We start from the raw sequence: 24151 nt of genomic DNA on the forward strand, positions 1-24151 counted from the left end.
TTTCATTTTCTATATATATATATATATAGTGTGTGTGTGTGTGTGTGTGTGTGTGTGTATATATATATATATACGAAAATTCGAAATCGGCTGTCAAGTTGTGTATACACTATACGAAAATTCTTTGGACGAAAATGTCCCCCCCCCCCCCCCATTTTCTCATAGTGTGTAGTGCGAGTCTTAGGTTTCAATACTGAGTTGGCCCACCCTTTGCAGCTATAACAGCTTCAACTCTTTGAGAAGGCCGTCCACAAGGTTTAGGAGTGTGTCTATGGGAATGTTTGACCATTCTTCCAGAAGCACATTTGTGAGGTCAGGCACTGATGTTGAATGAGAAGGCCTGGCTCGCAGTCTCCGCTCTAATTCATCCCAAAGGTGTTCTATCGAGTTGAGGTCAGGACTCTGTACAGGCCAATCAACTTCCTCCACCCCAAACTCGCTCATCCATGTCTTTATAGACCTTGCTTTTGATAATATAGTGTAGCGTGACCCTAGTGTATGGCTACCCATGTATAGCTATGGCAGAGACATTGGACTATAAACTTTTTTGAGGCTGAGATTGATCCGAATAGATCAGTGTACATTGTAAATTGTTGAAAGCTAACATTTAAAGGGGTTGTAAAGGTTCGTGTTTTTTTCACCTTAATGCATCTTGTGCATTAAGGTGAAAAAACACCTGTCAGTGACCGGCCCCCCAGCCCCCCCGTATTACTTACCTGAGCCCTGGAACTTGACTCACGGGGACGTGCCATCTCTCTGCCCGGGGTTCTCGGCTGTTCATTGGATAGATTCATAGCAGCACAACTATTGGCTCCCACTGCTGTCAATCAAATCCAATGACCCGAGGGGCGGGGCCGAGTCCTGCATTCAACCTCTATGGACGCCGAATGCTGGACTTTGGAGCGCACCCACAAGGTAACCCCTGAGAGAGCGCTTCTCCTAGGGGGGGTTATCTGATGTGGGGAGGAGCCGTGAGAGCCACTGATGTTTGGGGCCCACTCTGTGCAAAACGAGCTGCACAGTGGCGGTACGTATATGTTTGTTGTTCAAAAAAACAAACCCTTAGTGTCACTTTAATCCAGTTATAAATTTTTTTTTGTCATCAACATGTTAATGAAAAAAAAATAATTGCAGTACACGTGCCTGTGCGATGCAAAGTCAGCCATACAGATAATATGGCTGAATTCGCATCGCATTGGGACAAGAGTCGTGCAGGACCCTTTCTTTTTTTTTTTTTTTTTTTTTTGGGGTTTACACCCATGCAATCTGATTTCTTGTCCCAGTTGGCAGTTCGCACTGCGATATGCGAAACCGATCTGGGGGTGTCATTAACTTGACATTGTATTAACACTCCCAGCGGTTCGCATATGGTAGTGTGAACTGCCGGTGAGTCAGGAACCCGCAGTGGATTTGCAGGGTTTCCCCGCATCACACCAATGTAAACTGAGCCCTAATCCCTTGTACACACGGTCGGACATTCCGACGACAAAATCCGTCTGATTTTTTTCCAACAGATTTTGTCCGAAACTGGTGTTGCATACACGTGGTCGGGAAAAATCTGATCGTTTATAACGTGGTGACATTTGTTCGTTGCGACGGGACTACGTTCAGGCTAGTAGCCAATAGCTTTGGTCTCGTAATTTGATCTGAGCAAGCGTGGCACTTTGTCCGATCGGAATTCTCTACAGACCATCGGACAAAGTCCGATCGGATCATTTTGTCGGAAAATTTTATATCCAGCTCTCAAACTTTGTTGGTTGGACATTCCAACGGAAAAAGTCCGATGGAGCCCACACACGGTCGGATTATCTGACAACACGGTCCGATCGGACATTTTCCGTTGGAATGTCCGACCGTGTGTACAGGGGCTTAGAGTTATATGTATAATTAAGAGGAATGGTTACTGGATTTCCCTCATATTTTAGATCTCATCTCTGGAAGGATACTGTCTGTATAATTAACTTCCTTGGTAAAAGGCAAACTGCAAAAAAAAAATGCTAAAAATCCATATATTTGTGTTCTGTGATCGGCAGACTTCAGCAATGTGATCAGCAAGAGCGATGTGAAGTCCCTAGCGGAGGCCGATGAGCAGGAGGTGGTGGCTGAAGTCCAGGTGAGTATATACAACAGCTTATTGATGAATAGGAAACTTTTTTTTTTTTTTTGTAAACCACAGAGGACGTAATTGACAGGCAAAGAGGCGACTGAACGATTGGCAGGCATTTAAGATCATCTGCATCTTAAATCGGAGCTACACTTTGCTTTCTGTCAACTGTCCTCCTCCTTCACCCTTCTTCTGAGTGCCAGTCTTTGGGCCTTTTCAGTGGCCCTCACAGGATAATGTAACTCAGGTACAGGGTCAGTCATCCCAACACAAGAGGGCCCCCTTCATCAGGGCTTAAAAATGGAAACTAAATCTAGACTGGACTGGATAGAAGTTGCAAAATATATCCACTTCAGCTTCGGAAGATTTTACTCCCTTCATGAGCAGGCCATTTTATGCTATTTAGCACTGCGCTACTTTAACCAAATGCTAACCACGCTATAGGCGAAAGTAGGCTACAGCGCGGTTGAGCATCATGGGAAATGTAGTTGCAAAACATCTGGGGTGACAAGGTTCACCATCACAGTGTGTTGCTTTGCAGGGATAAGAAACAGAGATCGTTCCCTCTATGCAGAGCTCTGTGTTGATTGTCAACACAGAGCTCTGGGCTGTGATTGCACACAGCCAATCAGAAGGTCACAGCCGTGAATCATTGGCCGGGACTTGCTGCCAGACTCTGGCTGTGTACAATCACAGCGGCTGTTGGTGCATGCGCGTGCCCTAAACCCAGAAGCAGGCAGTGACATACCAGTACATCGCTTTGCCTGCCGGGCCACCTGTCCTCAGTACATTGTGGGCGGGCAGTCCGAAAGTGGTTATGGTATTAAGCAAATGATGAAATAAAGAACAGTATTTTTCAGCAGCTCCACCCAGCTACTTAAAAAATAAAATCCTTTGCTTTATTACATCACGTGGTTAAAGTACCAGATATATTGCAAGTTTTGTCCAATCAATATATACTGTTCCAACCTGGCCGATCCTCCTGGAAGCTGGAAATCACTGAAGTAGACACAAAGCTGCCTTTCTCTACCTCGTCCAATCAGAGAATGCTTTGCATGTATTTAGACAATGCAAAGCCTTCTCTAAGGGCCGGTTCACACTAGCGCGATGCCAGACATCGCATGTAATTCGCAGCGCACTGCTGTTCACATTACATGCAATGTCAGCCATACAGATAGTATGGCTGATATCGCACCGCATTCAGTCCAAACACGCACAGGACCCTTTTTTCTGTTCAGACCAGAATCGGATCGCATGTGTGTTCCCACATATGCGATCCGATTCATGTCCGAACTGTCAGTTCGCAGTGCGATACGCGAGCTGAAATTGGGGTGTCGTTAACATATGACACTCCCCAGCCGTTCGCATATGGCAGTGTGAACTGCCGTGCGTGTCGGGAGCGATGCGGGAACCCGCACATGATTCGCAAGGTTCAAAACTATTGCGATGGCAGACATCGCATGTAATACGCAGCGCACTGCTGTTCATATTACATGCGATGTCTGTGCGGGTGCGATGTCAGCCATACAGATAGTATGGCTGATATCGCACCACATTCAGTGCAAACACACACAGGTCCCTTTTTTTTCTGTTCGGACCAGAATCGGATCGCATGTGGTGTTCACATATATGCGATCCAATTCATGTCCGAACTGTCAGTTCGCAGTGCGATATGCAAGCTGAAATGGGGGTGTCGTTAACATATAATGACACTCCCCAGCAGTTTGCATATGGCAGTGTGAACTGCCGTGCGATGCGGGAATCCGCAGTTGATTCGCAGGGTTCTCGCATCGCAATAGTGTGAACCGGCCCTTAGTGGTGCCCTTGCTGAGCAGCTGACCTCCTGTGTTCAGAATGAAGCAGGGCAGGCGCTCGGAATGGGGAAACAGCTAGTGGAGATCACTGCTTATTCTATATATACATTTATAACTTTAGCTTGTGGGATACAGTTAATTTGGTGGGACCACTTTAGTGCATGGGAGCAGTGTGGCAAAGCTTTCATTAGAATATAAGAGTTCCATATCTGTACTGATGGTGAATGAGACCCTCTTGTTACAACATTTTACACAGAAGTCCAGTCTCTCTCCTATGTAGTTGTACTCATGACTATTTTTTTTGTTTTTTTTGTTTCTTAGGAGTTTTATGGAGATTACATAGCTGTGAACCCCCATGTGTTCTCATTAAACATTGTGGGTTGTTACCAGGTAAGAGTCCTTATTTTGAGTCTATTATTACAACCAAGAACATGGTTACCTTTAATTGTCAAGAGATCCTTAAAATCAGAAGAATCTAGTCTATGCCAGGAGTGTACAGTAGAACCCAGTTTTTGTGATCCTCCAACTTTTCCCCCGGACCATCTTGTTTTGGTCAGGCAATGTGAAAAAGAGGGTCCCCTTCCTCTTCTTTTGTCTCCCAGTGGGGGGTCCTGAATACAGAGAGAAGAGCATTCGCTCCCATAATGTAAAAGCGTTCCCTGCAGCATTCTACTTTTGATCCCAGGCTAGTTTGATGATGTTCTCACATGTGATAGATGGTTCCGGGGGTGCGGTCAGCGAGGAGATGAGATACACATTTGGTGGTCCTGCCCCCGCCTTGTGGAATTTTGGTCAAGGGTCTTTGGACTCCTGTCTACCCTCTTCCATGTACCCTTCCATAAGGACCCTAAACTTGCATTGCCTCAATTGTCCAATCCAGAGCCTCTATTCATACCAGCAGACACTAGCTACCTATCTGTTCATCGCAGCTAAGCGCACAATAGCAAGGGCCTGGAAAATCCAGCTCTATCATTTTAAGGGAGCACCTTGATGACTCTAATGATCCATGAAAAACTGACCAGTATCTTCCACAACTCCCATGCCAGATTTCTCAGGGTATGGGCCCTGTGGTGGTCTTATGCTCTTCCAACTCTTCACCCAACCAGCCTAGGCCTTTCAAATTAACACTGCCTTGACCCCCCCATCCCCAGCCTGGGAGAACTTCCTTTCTCTACCTCCTCTCTGACACTCTTCCTACCCCTTTCTTCCATTCCTGGGCTTCCTGTCCATCACTTTGTCCTCCCCTCCTGGCCCTACCCTACCCTATATAAAAAAAAAAAAAACATAGTAAAAACAATGTACAGCTTAATTTTATGTATACAGCAAAGAATACAGTTTCTTTCCATAAAGGCTACACTGTTATTTCCTCTACATGTTTCGCCAACAACGGTTTCTTCAGGAGGAGTTTTGCCAGGAGTTAAAGTGGTTGTAAACCCACATAGAAAAAAAAAAAAGACTTGCAAGACAAAGGCATAATGAGCTAGTATGCACAGCATACTAGCTCATTATGTAATGCTCGCCTGAGAGCGAAGCCTTGCGCACAGCACCTCCCCGGGGACAGCGCAACTGGAGTTACTTCTGGATATCGCTGGTTCCAGCGCTGTGATTGGCCAGAGCTGTGATGACGTCACTATCATGCATGCCCGCGGAAGCCGCTGCAGCACACTCACTGAAGCAACGGCACATATGCCGATGACGTCGGCACATTCAGATACAGGGGATATCTCCTAAACCGTGTTTAGGAGATAGCTGGGATAGCTACAGGTAAGTCTTATTAAAGGCTTACCTGTAGCAGAAAGTGGATTAATCGTAAGGGTTTACAACCACTTTAATAAGCCACATTCATATCTATCAAACAATATGTGATCCCTATAACCGTTAATCACAACAATGTTTCTGTCGCTAGATCCCAAGGCGGTGCTAAAGTGGCCATAGAAGAGACAATATGGTCCCAGTGTCTGCTGTATTGTTGCTTCTATCCAAGAGGAGGATGCCAGACTTTGCTCAGCATGCACATTTCAATGGTTGGTTGGTCTCCAAACCCTGGCCCGCGGGTGTGATTTGTCCAGCCCACAGCTTACCCAGGCTCTGCCAACACATCACTGCAGATTTGCTGGCTTTTAAATGCAGCTGCTGTTATCGGCAGTGTGTATGGCAGGTGCTGGGTACAAAACCGCTACCCCAACACCCTCCCATGCTGCCAGGGGATTGGTTGCTGTGCTGTGGATTGGCTGCTAGGATGTGACGTCATCAGCTTGGGACCTCACGGCTTCACGCCCGCTGTTTACATTAGAATTCCTTCCAACGTACAGCCTACGTTTGTAGCAGCGGGTGGGAGTCGGGAGGTGAAGAGAGCTGAAGTCGGCTCAAACAGTGGCAAGAGGCAAATGGGTATAAATCTGCAGACTTAAATGTACAGGAGACTCTGCTGGGGACACTGATGATGGGGAAAATTCTGCTGGGGACACTGATGATGGGGAAAATTCTGATTTGATGGGGAAAATTCTGCTGGGGACACTGATGGTGGGGAAAACTCTGCTGGGGACACTGATGGTGGGGAAAATTCTGCCGGGAGTAATGGAAAAAACTTTCCCGGGGACACCGATGGGGAAATCTCTGCCGGGGACACCGATGATGGGGGGAAATCTCTGCCGGGGACACCGATGATGGGGGAAATCTCTGCCGGGGACACCGATGATGGGGGAAATCTCTGCCGGGGACACCGATGATGGGGGAAATCTCTGCCGGGGACACCGATGATGGGGGAAATCTCTGCCGGGGACACCGATGATGGGGGAAATCTCTGCCGGGGACACCGATGATGGGGGAAATCTCTGCCGGGGACACCGATGATGGGGGAAATCTCTGCCGGGGACACCGATGATGGGGGAAATCTCTGCCGGGGACACCGATGATGGGGGAAATCTCTGCCGGGGACACCGATGATGGGGGAAATCTCTGCCGGGGACACCGATGATGGGGGAAATCTCTGCCGGGGACACCGATGATGGGGGAAATCTCTGCCGGGGACACTGATGAAGGGAATGATGATTCATTCATTTGTACTTAACTGATTTTTTTATTTTTTTATTTTTTTTTGGGCCCCCAATTACTTGTAAAATCTACAATGTGGCCCTTGTGTTGAAAAGTTTGGAGACCCCTGTGCTAGAGGATCTTGGTAACTGACCTTCACACAGAAGTGACAGTCAGTAGCTGTATCTTAGCGTTTTCCTGATGTGACTTCTCCGACATCCTTAGCATTATGCACCCTTTGTATTTTGGCTTAAATTTTCATTGTTCACATTATATTCACATTACAGATTTGCTTAAATTGTTGCTAAACCCAGGACCCTGCATTCACTATATCTGATTTTCCACAGTACACAGAACATGGAAATGCAAATATTTTAGTAAATAAAAACTGCTAAATGTCTTTTCTCATCAGCAGTGTATAGCAGTCTTGTGACTTCTATTAGTGTCTGGCCGAGCACAGCTTAAAGCTTGTTGGAGGCGTTTGAATTTTCATCTGACTGTCCTATGAGGCTGCATAATCCCTCACCCTCTGCTCTGTCTGGAAAATGCTGATTGGCCTGTGCTGATCATATACACCCTCCCAACAAAATTAAAAATAAATAAACAGTCCAGCAATACACACCAAACTGAGCATGTGCAGTGCCCCCAAGGCTCTGTTCTATCAGTTGATGGATTGGGGACAGTGGAAGAAGGGGGGGGGGGGTTAGAGAAGACAGGATCAAACAGCCTTTATACACAAGGTAGAGGATTAACCCCTTAGGTTCCACAGCAAGTATAACAAGCATGCTTTACTGCATATGCAGACTGATTTTACTGTTGTGGGTTTAGTTACACTTTAAAGTGGTTGTAAACCCTTACAGACCACTTTGACCTACAGGTAAGCCTAGGTTAAGGCTTACCTGTAGGTCCATGAAATATCTCCTAAACCTACACGGTTTAGGAGATATTTGCAAAAAGACAGGCACGGTTGTCTACGGCACAGACGTACTGAGCATGCCGCTGCTAACGGCGATATGCTGTTAGTGGCGGCTCCCGCCCGCATTTGCGGGAGTGACATCATTGTTGCTCTGGCCACTCACAGCGTGGGAGCCACAATACCCGGAAGAAGATGGACGCTTTGTGCTACAGGGGATAGCGGTGACTTCGCACGCTCCTGTGTCGGGTAAGTAACACATAATGGGGTAGTATGCGATGCATAGTAGCCAATTATGCTTTACCTTTGCAGGGAGACAAAGAAGAAGTAACACCCATCAGGGTTTACTTCCTCTTTAAGTGTCTACAATGCCTGGCTCTGTAGTATTATTGGCAATAGTTTGTCCTAATTTTTATTTTTATTTTTCAAGATTGTGGCCTACATTTGACCTCCTGCAACGCATCATTGGGTGCTTGAGTGTCCAGTTGTCATACTTGAGTGCGGTCACAAGGGATTAGAAGGTGGGCTACCAAGGAAGTACTGAAAAAACATGGACCCCATCACTAATATTTGTTCTTGTTTTTTTTTAGGGTCGGAATTGGGATCCATTCCAGCTGTCCAGAGCAACACAAGGCCTTACCGCCCTGCTCCTCTCCCTGAAAAAATGCCCCATGATCCGGTATCAGCTCTCCTCAGACATGGCTAAAAGGCTGGCCGAGGGTGTAAAGGTGGGTATAGGCAAACAGTGTTGGTTCTTTTAAAGTCCCATCATGCCTCTGCTGTTGGGAGTCATGCGTGTGGCTGTCAGCCTTGCAATGCCTCGTGGGACTTGTAGTTTCGCAACAGCTGCAGGGCCACCAGTTTGAGACCCCTGTTCTAAAGTGTATTACTAGCACCTTTTTTTTTTTTTCAGTTTTTGTTTAAAAGTTTTGGATATAGTCAAGAATTTTTGCAGTCTGTGTCCGATTTGGGGAGATTTCCCAGTCGCTTCATGTTGTGTATCTTGGACAGGAACATCCCCTCTAAACAGGCGTCCCTGTTGAAAAATGTCCCCTCACCTTGCGTTCTGGTGTTCTGTCCAATGGTCACTGGTACAGATACTTCCCCATCATGGTGACGCAGAGGGCGCTCACCCTTTTGTTCGCTATACAAGACTAGAAAAGTACTGTGAAGTGTTTTGTACAATGAACTGATCCTGTCACTATGACCCTTTTATTTTCCAGCAAGTCATTACAAAGGAGTACGAGCTCTTTGACTTCCGTCGTACTGAAGTGCCACCCTTGCTCCTCATTCTGGATCGCACCGATGATGCCATCTCACCTCTGCTTAACCAGGTGGGCATAAATCCATTTTTTTTTTTATCAGTTTTCCAATAAACTTTTTATTTCCATACAATGTTGTTTTTATTTTTTTATACTTTTAATGCCTTGAGCGTGGTAAAAAGCTATACTACTTTTTATTTATGCAAGTTCTGCACTTTCAGGAGTGCCCCTTAAGCCTCGTACACACAGGCGGATTTTCCGCAGACAAAACCTCGGACTTTTGTCCGAAGGCGTGTGCCTGGATTTTGTCTTGCATACAAATGGCAAGGAAATTTCGTACCAACAAACACGAAAGTAGGGACATACTGTGTGGTTTTTCGGCTCTTTAGCGCCACCCTTTGGCCTCCTTCTGCTAATTTCATGTTAGTAGAAGTTTGGTGAGATTTTGATTTGCACTTTTCAGTTCCCGACAGACTGAAGCTTTAACGTTCCAGCTTGTATTTGGTAAGAATATGATAGGTGCTGAATATACACGTGTGTGTGTTTGTTTGTTTTTTTTTTTTTTGTTTGTTTAGTTTTTTTCCCTTTTCATTCAACAGTAGCTGGTTGTAACAGTGAGGTGGCCATAGTGTTTGACGCATTTTGATCACAGTCTACTTCATCAGGATATATTGGAGACAATAAAGCAGCAGATTTTATATTAGGACCCAATAGTTAATATTATGCAAGTTTTAACTTTGTTCTAAAAAAAAAAACGGGTAGAAACTTGCATCTGTACAGCAAACAACCGACCCATGTATGAAGCTAGAGCCTAATACTCATCCAGGGGATATGAATACTTTGGAATGTGCTGTGTAGATCTATTGCCAGTCTAATATGGTTATTATGTTACTAATTGTGTCTGAGATAAGATTTTTTTTTTTTTTATTAATAATCTTATGATTACAGTGGACATACCAAGCCATGGTTCACGAGTTGCTGGGCATCAATAACAATCGCATAGACCTGTCACGTGTACCAGGGATCAGTAAAGATCTGAAGGAGGTCGTCTTGTCTGCGGAGAACGATGAATTCTATGCTAATGTAAGTTTTTTTTTTTTTTTTTTTTTTTTTTTTGTTTTGTTTTGTTTTTATGTAAAGAAAAAATAAACTGTATTGCTTTTTGTGTGTTTTACAATGGGGGAGATTTACTAAAACTGGTGCATACAGAATCTGATGAAGCTGTACATCAGGGTTGGCCAACCAGTGGCCCGCGGAGCCCTCTAATGTGGCCCACGACCTCCTGCTCTGGAATGGCAAGTTAGCAAGCCTAGATCGCAGGTTGCCGACCCATCATACCACAGCATCGGTGTTGTGAATGAAGCTGGTGGTAGAGGAAGAAAACGGAGCCCCATAAGCTGATGCTTCCTGTACAGCGCCGGCTATGGCAAAGTTCAGTTAACCCACAGAATAGACACAGGGGCACTAACCTGCACTCGCGGTGTGGGTAAACCGCAGCACATCAGTGGGAAAGCAGTTTAGGCCCTTGTCACACGATCAACCCTACCCAATCGGATCCTCAATTCACCTCTACAGAATGGTAGATGTAAACAGGCTTTTGTCCATTTACTCCCACCTGTCTCCAATCCGGTCCTAAAAATCCGATAAAAAAATAGAAGGGAGTTCGCCCCCTTCCATCTGGGTGGATCGGATTGGAGGGCCTATAGAGTAGCCGTGACCTGTCCGCTCATTGTGGCCCACGACTGGTTTCCAAGTTGCTTAAATTGCCCCCTGCGCTCTTAAAAAGGTTGGGCACCCCTGCTGTACATAGTAACTGTACTTCTCAAGTGTATAAAAAGCCTGTATCCTTGTCCAATAAAACATTCTATGTTGCAGTTTTATAACTGACCTAGTCTCGCCTGGTTCTCGGTTACAATATGTGGCTGGAATACCTGAAGGTCCAGACTGGAGGAAGCAGTTTACTGCCGAAGCACTCAAGCAGATTGGGACGGGGTTCCGTGACAGTAGCCAATCCGCTTCTAGGTTTTATCTTCGGTTCACTCTGAGTACGACTTCTTTGAAGTTGAGCTGCTTCAGCATGATTTCAAAGCCGCTGATCAGTGCGACTTCATGTACGGTTTGCCGACATCTGTGCGATGTCATACACAGATGTCAATGCAAGTTGCACATGAAATCACGCAAAAGCAGTGCAGGAACCTTTCAAATTTGAACCGTTCCATAGTGGCAAAAGGGGGGTGCGACTTGTCAGATCAAACGGAGGGCTTATTGTCAAAGCTTAAAGTGGAACTATAGGCAAAATTTTTTTTTTTTTCATTTTGGATAGAGGGTTGTAACCGCTGTCGGATTTCTTTTTGACCATCTGTGTCCCATTATGGAGGTTTCCCTTCACTTCCTGTCCCATAGCCAAACAGGAAGTGAGAGGAAATCCCTGCAAATGAACCACTTGCCGACCAGCCGCCGCAGTTGTACTGCAGCAGAATGGCACGGCTGGGCAAAACTACAAAAATGTGCCAAAAATGTGTCAAAATTGTCCAATGTGTCCACCATAATGTCGCAGTCCTGATAAAAATCGCAGATCGCTGCCATTACTATTAAAATAAATAAATAATAAAAATGCCATAAAACTATCCCCTATTTTTTGTAGGCGCTATAACTTTTGCGCAAACCAATCAATATACATTATTGTGGGTTTTTTTTTTTTTTTTTTTTACCAGAAATATGTAGAAGAATAGATATCGGCCTAAACTGAGAAATCACTTTTTATATATTTTTAGGGGATATTTATTATAGCAAAAAGTAAAAAAAATATAGCTTTTTTTTTTTTTTTTCAAAAATTTTAGCTTTTTTTGTGTATAGCGCAAAAAATAAAAATCGCAGAGGTGATCAAATGCCACCAACAGAAAGCTCTATTTTTTGGGGAAAAAAGGACATCAATTTTGTTTGGGTGCATCGCCGCACAACCGCGCAATTGCCAGTTAAAAACCATGCAGTGCCGGATCGCAAAAAGTGCTCTAGTCAGGAAAGGGGTAAAATCTTCCCGAGGCTGTAGCGGTTAACGGAATTCCTTGGGCCTCCCTCCAAGTCACCAGAACTAGTGTCCAAATTGGAAGATTTCCCCTCTATTAATTTTTTGGGGTTGCTAGGACTGCTCCGCGTCTGGCCACTTGTTCGAAATTGGGGCAGCCCCCCCCAGGGAGATAAAGGCAGCTAAATGGCATGGCTGTGGTGGTCCGGGCAGGACTGTCACTTGGTCCAGGTGTGGACCACGGTCCGCCATTTTAGAGATGCCTAGAGCTTTTGTTTATTATTGGGGTTGATTTACTAAAACTAGAGTGTGTCAAATCTAGGGAAGCCAATCGGCTTCCAGGTTTTTTTTTTTGTCAAAGCCTAATTGAACAAGCTGAAGTTAGAAACACTCTGCGGTTTTAGTAAATCAGCCCCCCTGTCTTCTATTTAATATGGTTGGGAATCTGTTTTTGTTTTGTGTATTTTTTTTTTTTTATGTATACGAGCAATTATAAATTGCATAGGAATATTGTACATTCTGGTATTCCGTCAGCAGGTGGGGCTAGTCTCCTTTAACATGTTTTCCAGTTTCCTATTTTCTCCTGCTTGGTATAATAGCCAAAGAAAGCCTGATAACTGCAGAAGCACAGAGATCTTTGTGTTGCTAATCTGAAGGGTCACAGTCACATAATGGACCTTGCACTATAAAAGCAAGGTCTGATTATACCAGGGAAGTGCATGTAGTAGTGCAATAAACTTCTTTATTAAGCAAAGATCAAATGATACAAAATGTACTCGCATGCTCCCGGAATGACCCCAAGCTCATCGCACAACTGTGAGAATCCACCTTCGGTACCCTTGTATGTATACCGCTAGATGTATTCCATGTGGATTGCAAACAAATGACAACCGCCCCAACCTATCACTGGCCTTTGCCTCAAGGAGCACATGGAAGAGCGACGCATGTCAAACAACAAGCAAAAATTCCCAGCTTACCAGCCAACCTGCAACGAACCAAATGATCCTCTAACCGTTCACGTTAAAAACAACGCCTGCGCACTGAGTCCAGGTTCAAGCCCCGCCATCCAAGTGGACATACGGTTGCACTTAGTAACAGGGTCCCTCGGGGGCACACTTCGCTCGCCAAGCTTCGGGCACGGCCTCGCTTCGCTCTGCATTTTTTTATTCTGACTCTATGTCCACTTGGATGGTGGGGCTTGAACTTGGACTCACAGTGCAGGCGCCATTCATCTTCTGAGACTTTCGGCATCTCCTTGTCTTCCGTACTGCGCAAGCGCAGTACAGGGCGGACACTATCCGACGGGGGACAGTATTCGACACAACACCGGGAGCTCTGTGAGTGTGATCGTGGGTCCCACGAACTCGATGTCCACGGGGGATACCCGTGATCGTCTCACGGAGAGGAAGAACGGGGAAATGCTAATGTAAACAAGCATTTCCCCGTTCTGCCTAATGACGGTGACACTGATCACAGCTCCTTGTAATCGAGAGTGGTGATCAGTGTTGTGTCACACACAACCCCTCCCCCTCCACAGTTAGAAGCACTCCCCTAGGACACACTTAACCCCTACAGCGCCACCCCTTCGCTGCAAGTCACATTTACACAGTAATCAATGCATTTTTAATTGCACTGATCACTGTATAAATGTGAAAGGTCTCAAAATCACGGCAAAAGTGTCCGATGTGTCCGCCATAATGTCGCAGTCATGATAAAAATTGCTGCCATTAGTAGTAACAAAAAAAATTTATAATAAAAATGCCACAAAAACTATCCCCTATTTTGTAGACGCTATAACTTTTGCGAAAACCAATCGATAAACGCTTAATGTTTTTTTTTTTGTTTTGTTTTTTAAACCAAAAACATATAGAAAAATACGTATCGGCCTAAACTGAGGAAAGAAAATGATTTATTTTTATATTTTTTTGGGGAATATTTATTACAGCAAAAAATAAGTTTTTTATTTTTTATTTTTATTTTTTGGGGTTTTCAAAATTTTCACTATTTTTTTTTGTTTATAGCACAAAAAATTAAAAACGCAGAGGTGATCGGATACCACCAAAAGAAAGCTCTATTTGTGGGGGGGGGGGAAAGGATGTCAATTTTGTTTGGGAGTCACGCCTCACGACCGCGCAATTGTCAGTTAAAGCGACGCAGTGCCGAATCGCAAAAAGTGATCTGGTCTTTGGCCAGTCAAATGGTTCGGGGCTTAAGTGGTTAAGGGCTGGTGTGCCTAGAGGGAACTCACCCCTTCTTAAAGGTATAGGGATGCACTGGACACCCAGCAATAGCACAATGGCAGCGAAGGTATCCAGTGCGTCCCCTCGCCAATTACCAACGCTACAAACAAATGGTAACCACCCCAACCTGTAACTGGCCTTCGCAGCAAGGAGCAGATGGAAGGGACGACTCATGTCAAAAAACAAAACAAAAATCCCAGCTCACTTACTAGCCAGCCTGCAACAAACCCAAATTGTCCTGTCTAACAGTTCATGTGTAAACGGGGGTTTAGTTTGGAAATATTTGCAAATACATGTGTAAGCGGCAGCAGCAAGGCACCCCGGTCTACTGCAGTCCTAACTATAATTTTGAGAGTCTCCCAAGTTTGAGAACATACTGAATAGATTAGGGAAGGTATGCCTGGAGGGAGCTCACCTCTCCTTAAAGATACAGGGGCGCACTGGACACCCAGCAAAAGCATGATGGCAGAGAAGGTACCAATTCACCAGCAGTACAGATAAATGGTAGGCACCCTGTGTGTTGGGAAAGAAAAAGAAGAGCGGGGAGCCGTTCGCAATAGTGGCTTGTGTATGACAGCTGCTGGGATTATGGAGGACCAGCAGTCATTCAGTAGAGCGTTTGAGGTTGCAGGCCACATCGGATTAAGGAGACACAGCGCCAATTGCACATGCGCAGTACGTACCAGGCTGTGAAGACACAAGCTGTCACAGGCCTCGTGCCCACACTTGTGATGCTGGCGCAAGGGAGCGAACCCGAGGGTTTGGGCAGCCGCATCGCTGGATCGTGGGACTGGTGTATGCGTGTGGTTATTAAAAGTTAACAGATACACTTTTTTTTTGTAGTTGCTGACTTTTAATAAACGCAAAAACTAGTTGAACTCCGCTTTAACCACGTCCCGCCGTTATGCTGATTGGACATCCTTATGATGTCTTTCAGGATATCAGCCGGCGCCCAGCGCGGCGATCGTTCGTGCGGCGTGTCAATCTGACACACTGCTACACCAGTCTCGGTAAAGACCCTCACTGACAGCTAATGGCTCCCGCTGCTGCCCAAAGCAAATCAGGACTGAGTCCTGGGGGAGGCAAGGCTGTTGTGGACGTCGCTGGATCGAGAGAGGGTTCATGTAAGTATTTGGGGGGAGCTGTTGCACACCCGGTTTTATACCTTCATGCCTAGAATGCATGAAAGTAAAGATCCTTGTGCCTTTATAACCACTTTAAAATCCTCTCTCTCCTCTGTCCCTGCTTGAAAGTATAACTAAAACCGAAACCCTTTTAACCATTTCCTCCTCTATACAACATAAAAAGTCTTTATACGCGTGTTCATATCCATGCAGCTAGTTCTTACTACACCAGATTGTAATGCAATTGGTCATCTTGGGTCTTCTATTCAGAGCCCTTACTGTGAACTCTACTGTTCAGAGGCTATATATTGAATTTTCTGACCATTCTTTTTATTAAACTGTGAATCATAAATACTGTATATAAACATATTTTCTTTTTCTCCTTACAGAACATGTATCTGAATTTTGGAGAAATTGGGACAAACATTAAAAATCTGATGGAAGATTTTCAGAAGAAAAAGCCTAAGGAGCAACAAAAACTGGAATCCATTGCAGACATGAAGGTACGTGGTGCACATAATTGTTATATAGTGGTGTCGGCACAGCAGCCAGTCACATTTCAGATCATTGTAAGCTTGTATCTCATTGGCCACTCTGTTTTTTTGACTCCTGGTCCATGAGAAATGTGTAGGTTAGACATGTGCAATTTGATTAGTTTTTTTTTACAAATTTTGGCAAATTCGTTAATTTCTGAATTTTTTAATTTCCGAAATTCCGATTTTTCAAATTTTCAGACGTTCGGAAATTCGGACGTTCGAAAGAATGAGATCTGAACATTTGAAAAGAAAAAAAAAAAAAGAAAGGGCGCACCAGCTTTGTGCATTATCCTTTTGGATATGTATTTTTTTTTTTAAAACGTAGAAAGAAAACTACTCACAAACAATTTTGTAAATTCTTGCAATATGAATAGTCGTCAAGTAGCAGCATCTAGTCACAGATGAGCGGAACTCTCCAGAGGTCACAGAGGCGCTCTCACTAATCACTACCAGCTGACGCGTTTCAAGGAGACCACCCCTCTTTCTCAGAGCTCAGCAGTGGGTACTCCCTCAGCAGTCCCCGTATTTATTATTATTATTATTATTATTTTTCTTGTTTACGTTTTTAATAAATACATATCCAAAGGATAATGCACAAGGCTGGTGCTCCCTTTCTTCTTTTTTCTTTTTGACTTTTAGGGTTCCCCACCCTGGAGGGCAGCAAGGCTTGTGTTGTTATATAGCCGGTCTGGTGGTCCGCTTATGCGCAGGAGCGTTTCTTTTCTGTTTATTCAAAAACCATCTGAAATAATAACTAATGATAAATAAAACATTTATAGGTATTGGAATTTCCTTTCAAATTTGGCTGCTAGTGAACGTATTTGAATGAATTCTCTGAAATAACGAATGCTGTATCTAAACAAATGGAACACAATGATCTAATAATGATAAATAATAATAATAAAACCTTTTTATTGTTATTTATTATTAATTTGTTCCATTCCATTTGTTTAGATGGGGCATTCGTTATTTCGGATAATTCATAATTTCAGATACATTTGTATTCGCTACGTTCACTAACAGCCAAATTTGAAAGGAAATTCCAATACCTATAATTTAATAGTTTGTTATGATTTTGAATCTTAAGCCCCATACACACTATCAGATTGTCTGCTGATTTTTTTTTTTCCTTCAGGTTTACCAAAACCATGCAGTGGAAGGGCCAGCCTGATTGCATACAAATTGAAACCCCTAAGGTTTCACCTCATATTATATGGTTTTGGTAAATCTGATGGTAAAAATCAGCAGAAAATCTGATAGTGTGTATGGGGCTTTACTGATTTTATTTATTTTTTTCAGATTTTCGAATTTTCGAATTTACGAATTCTGAACTTCTGAAATTTGAACATTCAGAAATTTCAATTTTCGAATTTCCGAAAAATGGGGAAAAAAAACGAATAAAACGAAAACGTACACATTTTTTGTCAGTGCACATGTCTAGTGTAGGTATCCATTGCTGTCCATCTGTTGAAATTAGAAGTTGCCTGACTTTCTTGTTGATCTTGTGGCTTGAATACTTTGGGGGGATATTTACTAAAACTGGAGCACTCGGAATCTGGTGCAGCTGTGCATGGTAATTGGCTTCTATCTTCAACCTTGTTCAATTAAGCTTTGACAATAAAACCTGGAAGCTGATTGGTTTCTTTGCAGAGCTTCACCTGATTTTGCGCTCTTTTAGTCTCCTCCTTTTTGAGTCTCCAACTCGACAGAATTATGCAGATCAGCAGTTCTGGCTTTAGCTGGTGAGGGTCAGCATGACAGCCGGGGAATGAGCATTTTCAAGAGGTGATCAGCGGTCGACCCGTACATAGCTCTCATTTTGATTCTTTGTCTCGGGTCAGGCATTTGTAGAAAATTACCCGCAGTTCAAGAAAATGTCCGGAGCGGTGTCCAAGCACGTTACGGTGGTGGGGGAGCTGTCGCGGCTGGTCAGTGAGCGCCATCTAATGGAAGTCTCTGAGGTGGAGCAAGAATTGGCCTGTCAGAATGACCACTCCAGTGCCCTACAGGTAAAAATTCATTAAATTGTAAGCACCGATGTGCAGGGCTCTCTGATTCCTCCTGTATTGAATTGTATTGTAACTGTATTGTTTGCGTAAAGCGCTGCGCAAACTGTAGGCTATATATAATATATCATTAGAGAGAGAGGGAGAGGGAGAGAGAGGGAGGGAGGGAGAGAGAATCTATCCTGTATAATAATAATTAAAGGAGAAATTGATAGAATTAGTATGCATGCTACAGGGGCGACTTGTCAGGCGACTTAGCCGCCTGGCAAGTCTCGCTCCATTCAGTGCAATGGATCTGTTTTATGAGTCGCTCCGACTTAGTAATAGGCTCCTGTACTACTTAGGGGCGACTTCGGTGCGGATTGCATTGACTTCTATTACAGAAGTTGTTTGCAAGTCGCGCTGTGCGGGGCGACTTTTTTGAAAGCCGCCCCCCAGTGTGAACCGAGACAAGGGGGCACTCTTTACGTATAGAGAAAGAGATTTCATCTTTAAACTACAGAAAGGTTTCTTCGCAGTAAGGGCTGTGAAATGTGGAATAGATTCCCTCCCAGAGGTGTTTCTGGTCATTTCAGTAGATTGCTTTAACCACTTCAGCCCCGGACCATTTGGCTGGCCAAAGACCAGAACACTTTTTGCGATTCGGCACTGCGTCACTTTAAATGACAATTGCGCGGTCCTGCGACGTGGCTCCCAAACAAATTTGACGTCCCCCCCCATAGAGATTTCTTTTGGTGGTATTTGATCACCTCTGTGTTTTTTGTTTGTTTTTTAGCGCTATAAAAAAAGAGCAACAATTTTCGGGAAAAAAAAAACGCATTCTTTTTTACTTTTTTCTATAATAAATATCCCCAAAAAATATATAGAATTTTTTTTTTTCCTGAGTTTAGGCCGATACGTATTCTACATATTTTTGGTAAAAAAAAAAACGCAATAAGCGGTTGGTTTGCGCAAAAGTTATAGCATCTACAATATAGGGGATAGTTTTATGGCGTTTTTATTAATAATATTTTTTTTTTACTAGTAATGCCGGTGGTCTGTGATTTTTATTGTGACTGCAACATTATGGCGGACACATCGGACACCTTTTGGCTCTATTTTGGGACCATTCACAACTATACAGCGATCAGTGCTGATTACTGTGTAAATGTGACTGGCAGTGAAGGGGTTAACACTGGGTGGCGCTGCAGGGCTTAAGTGTGTCCTTGGGAGTGATTCTAACTGGGGGGGGCTACGTGTGACACGGCACTGATCACCGCTCCCGATCACAGGGAGAGCTGATCAGTGTCACTGTCATTAGGCAGAATGCGGAGATGCTTGTTTACATTAGCATTTCCCTGTTTATTCCTCTCTCTGAGATGATCACGGGTATCCCCACGGGAAGGGGCACGTTCTCGTCTCCGGTGACGCTCGCCTGCTATCAGAACCTCGCGAGGTCACATACAATAACGTGATTTTGCTCAGCGGAGCCAACCTGGTGCAGTAAAACTGCGACGGCTGGTCTGCAAGTGGTTAAGAAAGGTCTGCATTTTTTCCTAAATATACCTAATATAACCGGGTCCTGACGTTTTATAGGTAAAGTTGATCCGGGGAAAATCTGATTTGCCTCTGGGATCAGGAAGGCATTTTTTCCCCTGCTGTAGCAAATTGGATCATGCTTTGCTGGGGATTTTTTTTCGTCTTCCTCTGGATCAACTGTGGGTATAGGATTGTATAATATATGTGTGTGTGTGTGTGTGTATGTATGTTGGACTTGTGTCTTTTTTTTTCCAACATGACTAACTATGTTAAGCCTCGTACACACGAGCAGATTGTTGGCCAACAAAGCGTCAGACTTTTGTCCGAAGGGCGTGTGGCAGGATCTTGTCTTGCATACTAACGGCACCCAGTTGTCGGCCAACAAACACAAACGTAGTGACGTACTACGAGGGATTTCAGCTCTTGAGCGCCACCCTTTGGGCACCTTCTACTAATGTCGTGATTGGTGAGCATTGATTCTGAACAATGCGTGTTTGTGCTGTGGACTTTTGTGCGATGGACTTGTGTACAGACGATAGGAAAATCTGACAACAGCCCGTTGTCCGCTGAAAATTTACTAGCCTGCCACCCAACATTTGTTGGCGGAAAGTTGGTCAACAATTGTCTGATGGAGTGTACTAACGGTCGGATTCTAGGCCAACAGCCTGTCATCACACAATTCCCTGCCGAAAATCTGATTTGTGTGTAATGACTCTTAAGTGTTGATTGATTAGTTCATCTCTGTGCCCTCTCCTACAGTCAGCAAACTACATTTGTTAAGCTCACCATACACCATACAATTTTTCTTATTCAATTTCCTTTACATTTACCTTCAGCTGTGTGGTACAAGGGCCTGTCTGATTGCACACAAATTGAGTGTTTAGAATTGACCTCATATTATTTGGTTTTGGTAAATCTAAAGGAAATCTATAGAAGAAAATTGTATAATGTATGGCCAGCATTAGGCCCATTTTACACTTGGCATTCCAATTAGGTCCACCTGTCTGTTTTTCAGGCAGACCTGAACAGAAGCTTCATGCAGCCCTAATGCACAGGCGGGTATAAATGGACTCATATCCGTCTACACTCACCTACCTACAGGCTAAAGGAAAAGGTTGACGTCCTTTTCTGTTTTTTCCAGTCCTAAGTATGACGGATCGGAGGTAGCCTGATGTAAACAGACAGCGGAGTTTGTTTACATCAGATCCCCCATGGAGCTGTCACTGGCCGACCCGTGTCCGCCGAGCACCGATGTGAAAACACATCCGTCCCGTTCAGCTCTGATTCCGCAAGATGTCTGCTGAAGGATTCCACGCTGATCAGAGCGGCTCGGCTCTGTGTGAAAAGAAACCTTCGAATCCCAGCACCGCGCATTGCCGTAAAGCTCGATTGGCTGCGCAGAAAATGCGATCTGCCATTTTTCTCATCCCTGAAACGGAGATCTTTAGTAAAAGCAGCACATTTTACACATCGTTGGGCACACGTTCTACCGCTTTCTCTCCCTAGATGTTAACCCCTTCCCAGCCAGTGTCATTCGTACAGTGACAGTGTAAAGCGGGGGTAGGCAACCTCGGCCCTCCAGCTGTGGTGATACTACAAGTCCCAGGAGACATTGCAAGACCCTGACAGTCACAGGCATGACTCTTATGCCCCGTACATACGATCAGGAATTCCTGTCAGAAAAAACTTGGATGGTTTTTCCGACAGAATTCCACTCAAGCTTGGCTTGCATACACACGGTCACACAAGTTCTCTGAACTTTTGACCGTCGAGAACGCGGTGACGTGCAACACTACGGACGAGCCGAGAAAATTAAGTTCAGTGCTTCCGAGCATGCGTTGTATTGTTTCCGAGCATGCTTTGAATTGTTTCCGAGCATGCGTTGAATTGTTTCCGAGCGTGCGTTGTATTGTTTCCGAGCGTGCGTTGTATTGTTTCCGAGCGTGCGTTGTATTGTTTCCGAGCGTGCGTTGAATTGTTTCCGAGCATGCGTTGTATTTCCGAGCATGCGTTGTATTGTTTCCGAGCATGCGTTGAATTGTTTCCGAGCATGCGTTGAATTGTTTCCGAGCATGCGTTGTATTGTTTCCGAGCATGCGAGCATGCTGTGTATTGTTTCCGAGCATGCTGTGTATTGTTTCCGAGCATGCTGTGTATTGTTTCCGAGCATGCGTTGAATTGTTTCCGAGCATGCTGTGTATTGTTTCCGAGCATGCGTTGAATTGTTTCCGAGCATGCTGTGTATTGTTTCCGAGCATGCGTTGAATTGTTTCCGAGCATGCTGTGTATTGTTTCCGAGCATGCTGTGTATTGTTTCCGAGCATGCGTTGAATTGTTTCCGAGCATGCTGTGTATTGTTTCCGAGCATGCGTTGAATTGTTTCCGAGCATGCTGTGTATTGTTTCCGAGCATGCGTTGAATTGTTTCCGAGCATGCTGTGTATTGTTTCCGAGCATGCTGTGTATTGTTTCCGAGCATGCTGTGTATTGTTTCCGAGCATGCTGTGTATTGTTTCCGAGCATGCTGTGTATTGTTTCCGAGCATGCGTTGAATTGTTTCCGAGCATGCTGTGTATTGTTTCCGAGCATGCGTTGAATTGTTTCCGAGCATGCGTAGGAATTTTTGCACGTCGGAATTGCTACAGACGAGCGGAATTTCCGATCGGAAGCTTTTTCCGACCGAACAATTGGAGAACCTGTTCTCAGTCTTTTGCTGGCAGGAATTCCGCCAGCAAAAATCCAATGGGGCCTACACAAGGTTGGAATTTCTGACAAAAAGCTCTCATCGGACTTTTGCTGGCAGAATTTCTGATTGTGTGTGTATGGGGCTTTAGAGGCAGAGGCATGATGGGATTTGTAGTTTCACCACAGCTGGAGAGGGCCAAGGTTGCCTACCCCTGATGCAAATTATTCTCACTGATCACTGTATTCCTGTCAGTAACAGTTAGTCAGTTTCCCCCTTTGTCAGTTAGTGTCAGATTGTCTGACGCACAGTCCCATTATAAGTTGCTTATCGCTGCCATTGGTAGTATAAAAAAAATCATGTATGTATATGTGTATGTGTGTATGTATATGTGTGTGTGTGTATATGTATATGTATATGTGTGTGTGTATATGTATATGTGTGTATGTATGTATATATATATATAATATTATACCACAGTTCTCTCACGATTCTTGCGGCATAACATCATCTTTCACATTTTATTTTTTTTAATTCATTGAAGTGATGTTTTTTTTCCCCAAAAATTGCATTTGAAAGATGGCTGGGCAAATAGAGTGTGACACAAAATATTGCAGCAATTGCCATTTTATTCCCTAGGGTCTCTGCTAAAATATATATAATGTTTGGGGGTTCCAAGTAATTTTCTAGCAAAAAATATTGATTTTAACTTGCAGTGTCAGAAAAAGATTTAAGCCCCATACACACTATCAGTTTTTTTGCTGAGTTTTTTCCTTCAGATTTACCAAAACCATGTAATAGGAGGTCAAACCTCAGGAGTTTCAATGTGTATGCAATCAGGCAGGCCCTTCTACTACATGGTTTTGGTAAATCTGAAGGAAAAACTCAGCAGAAAAATTGATAGTGTGTATGGGGCTTTAGACTTTAAGTGGCATTTGCACATTGTTGAAAACTTGACAGTCTGCCCCCCCCCCCCCCCAATTATTTATTTACACAGAAGTTTTATCCCTTTGATCTAATAAGGAAGCTTAGTTACAATGTTGCAAGTTAAAAAAAAAAAAAAAAAAACTTGTCAGACTGCCCATGTTTTCTCTTGACAGGTGAGTGAGCAGATAGTTTCTCCACTTGTTTATATGAAAGACTCTGCAAATTCTGCAGGAGAGATCTCAGAGGGGGTGAATCGAGATCATGATTTTTTTTTTTAACGATTAATTGTGCAGCTCTACCTTGTAGAGTGAGTAACAACAGGGCGATGCCTAGATATCTACTTTCCCTTTCTACCCCTAGAGGGCACCACCTGAAACAAAAACAGAAATTCTCTCCATTTTAAAAATCAGCTTTGCCTACTCTGGAAGTATGTGAATTGTAATATTCTAGGAATGAAAGTTCTGAATTCCAATTTAAAATAAATGCATTTTCATTACCACGTCCTTTTTTAAATACATGTGACGATGACTTTCAGAACGTCACCGGGCCCCCTTCTCCCACAACTTCAAAGGCCGTATGCTGAAGTTCTAAATCGCACTCATTGTACAAGTCCTTCAAGCGGTACCGTTTTGCGTACAAAGCTCCAATTTAAGAGGCTGCGTGCCCCCGATGTGGTGAGGTCACCCTAGGGCTGCCCTGTTCTGAGGGGGGTACAATGGCACAGCCTTGTGTAGTAGGGTCAGGGATGCGGAATGACTCTCGGGCTCTGTCACCGTGAAGCCGGCCTATGAATAGGAAGCCTGAGACTCGGTAAGATACGGGCAGACAATAGCCCGGCTGTGTAGTGCGCACAAATAAACGTCACTGGCACACTGCGCCTTTTCCATCAACTTTTAATGTCTCTTCTGCTTTGTGACCGCATGCAGAAGGTTACATACCAAATGCATGAGGACGATTAACCCTGTGT

The 24151-nt window shown here is 44.2% G+C and overlaps 1 protein-coding gene across 1 annotated transcript in view; it reads left to right on the forward strand.

The window, feature by feature from the left end:
* The window catches only part of VPS45 (vacuolar protein sorting 45 homolog), a 69372-nt gene that overhangs the window by 9054 nt on the left and 36167 nt on the right, over window positions 1-24151 (forward strand). Inside the window, exons 4-10 of the mRNA XM_077464263.1 lie at window positions 2034-2113; window positions 4240-4308; window positions 8455-8592; window positions 9088-9198; window positions 10075-10209; window positions 15905-16018; window positions 17893-18060. Of these exons, the coding sequence (XP_077320389.1) occupies window positions 2034-2113; window positions 4240-4308; window positions 8455-8592; window positions 9088-9198; window positions 10075-10209; window positions 15905-16018; window positions 17893-18060 (815 nt within the window). The remainder of the gene's footprint in view (window positions 1-2033; window positions 2114-4239; window positions 4309-8454; window positions 8593-9087; window positions 9199-10074; window positions 10210-15904; window positions 16019-17892; window positions 18061-24151) is intronic.

Source organism: Lithobates pipiens, unplaced genomic scaffold, assembly GCF_037356315.1.
Source record: "Lithobates pipiens isolate NorthernLeopardFrog02 unplaced genomic scaffold, aLitPip1_a1.2 Scaffold_30, whole genome shotgun sequence".
NCBI lineage: Eukaryota > Metazoa > Chordata > Amphibia > Anura > Ranidae > Lithobates > Lithobates pipiens.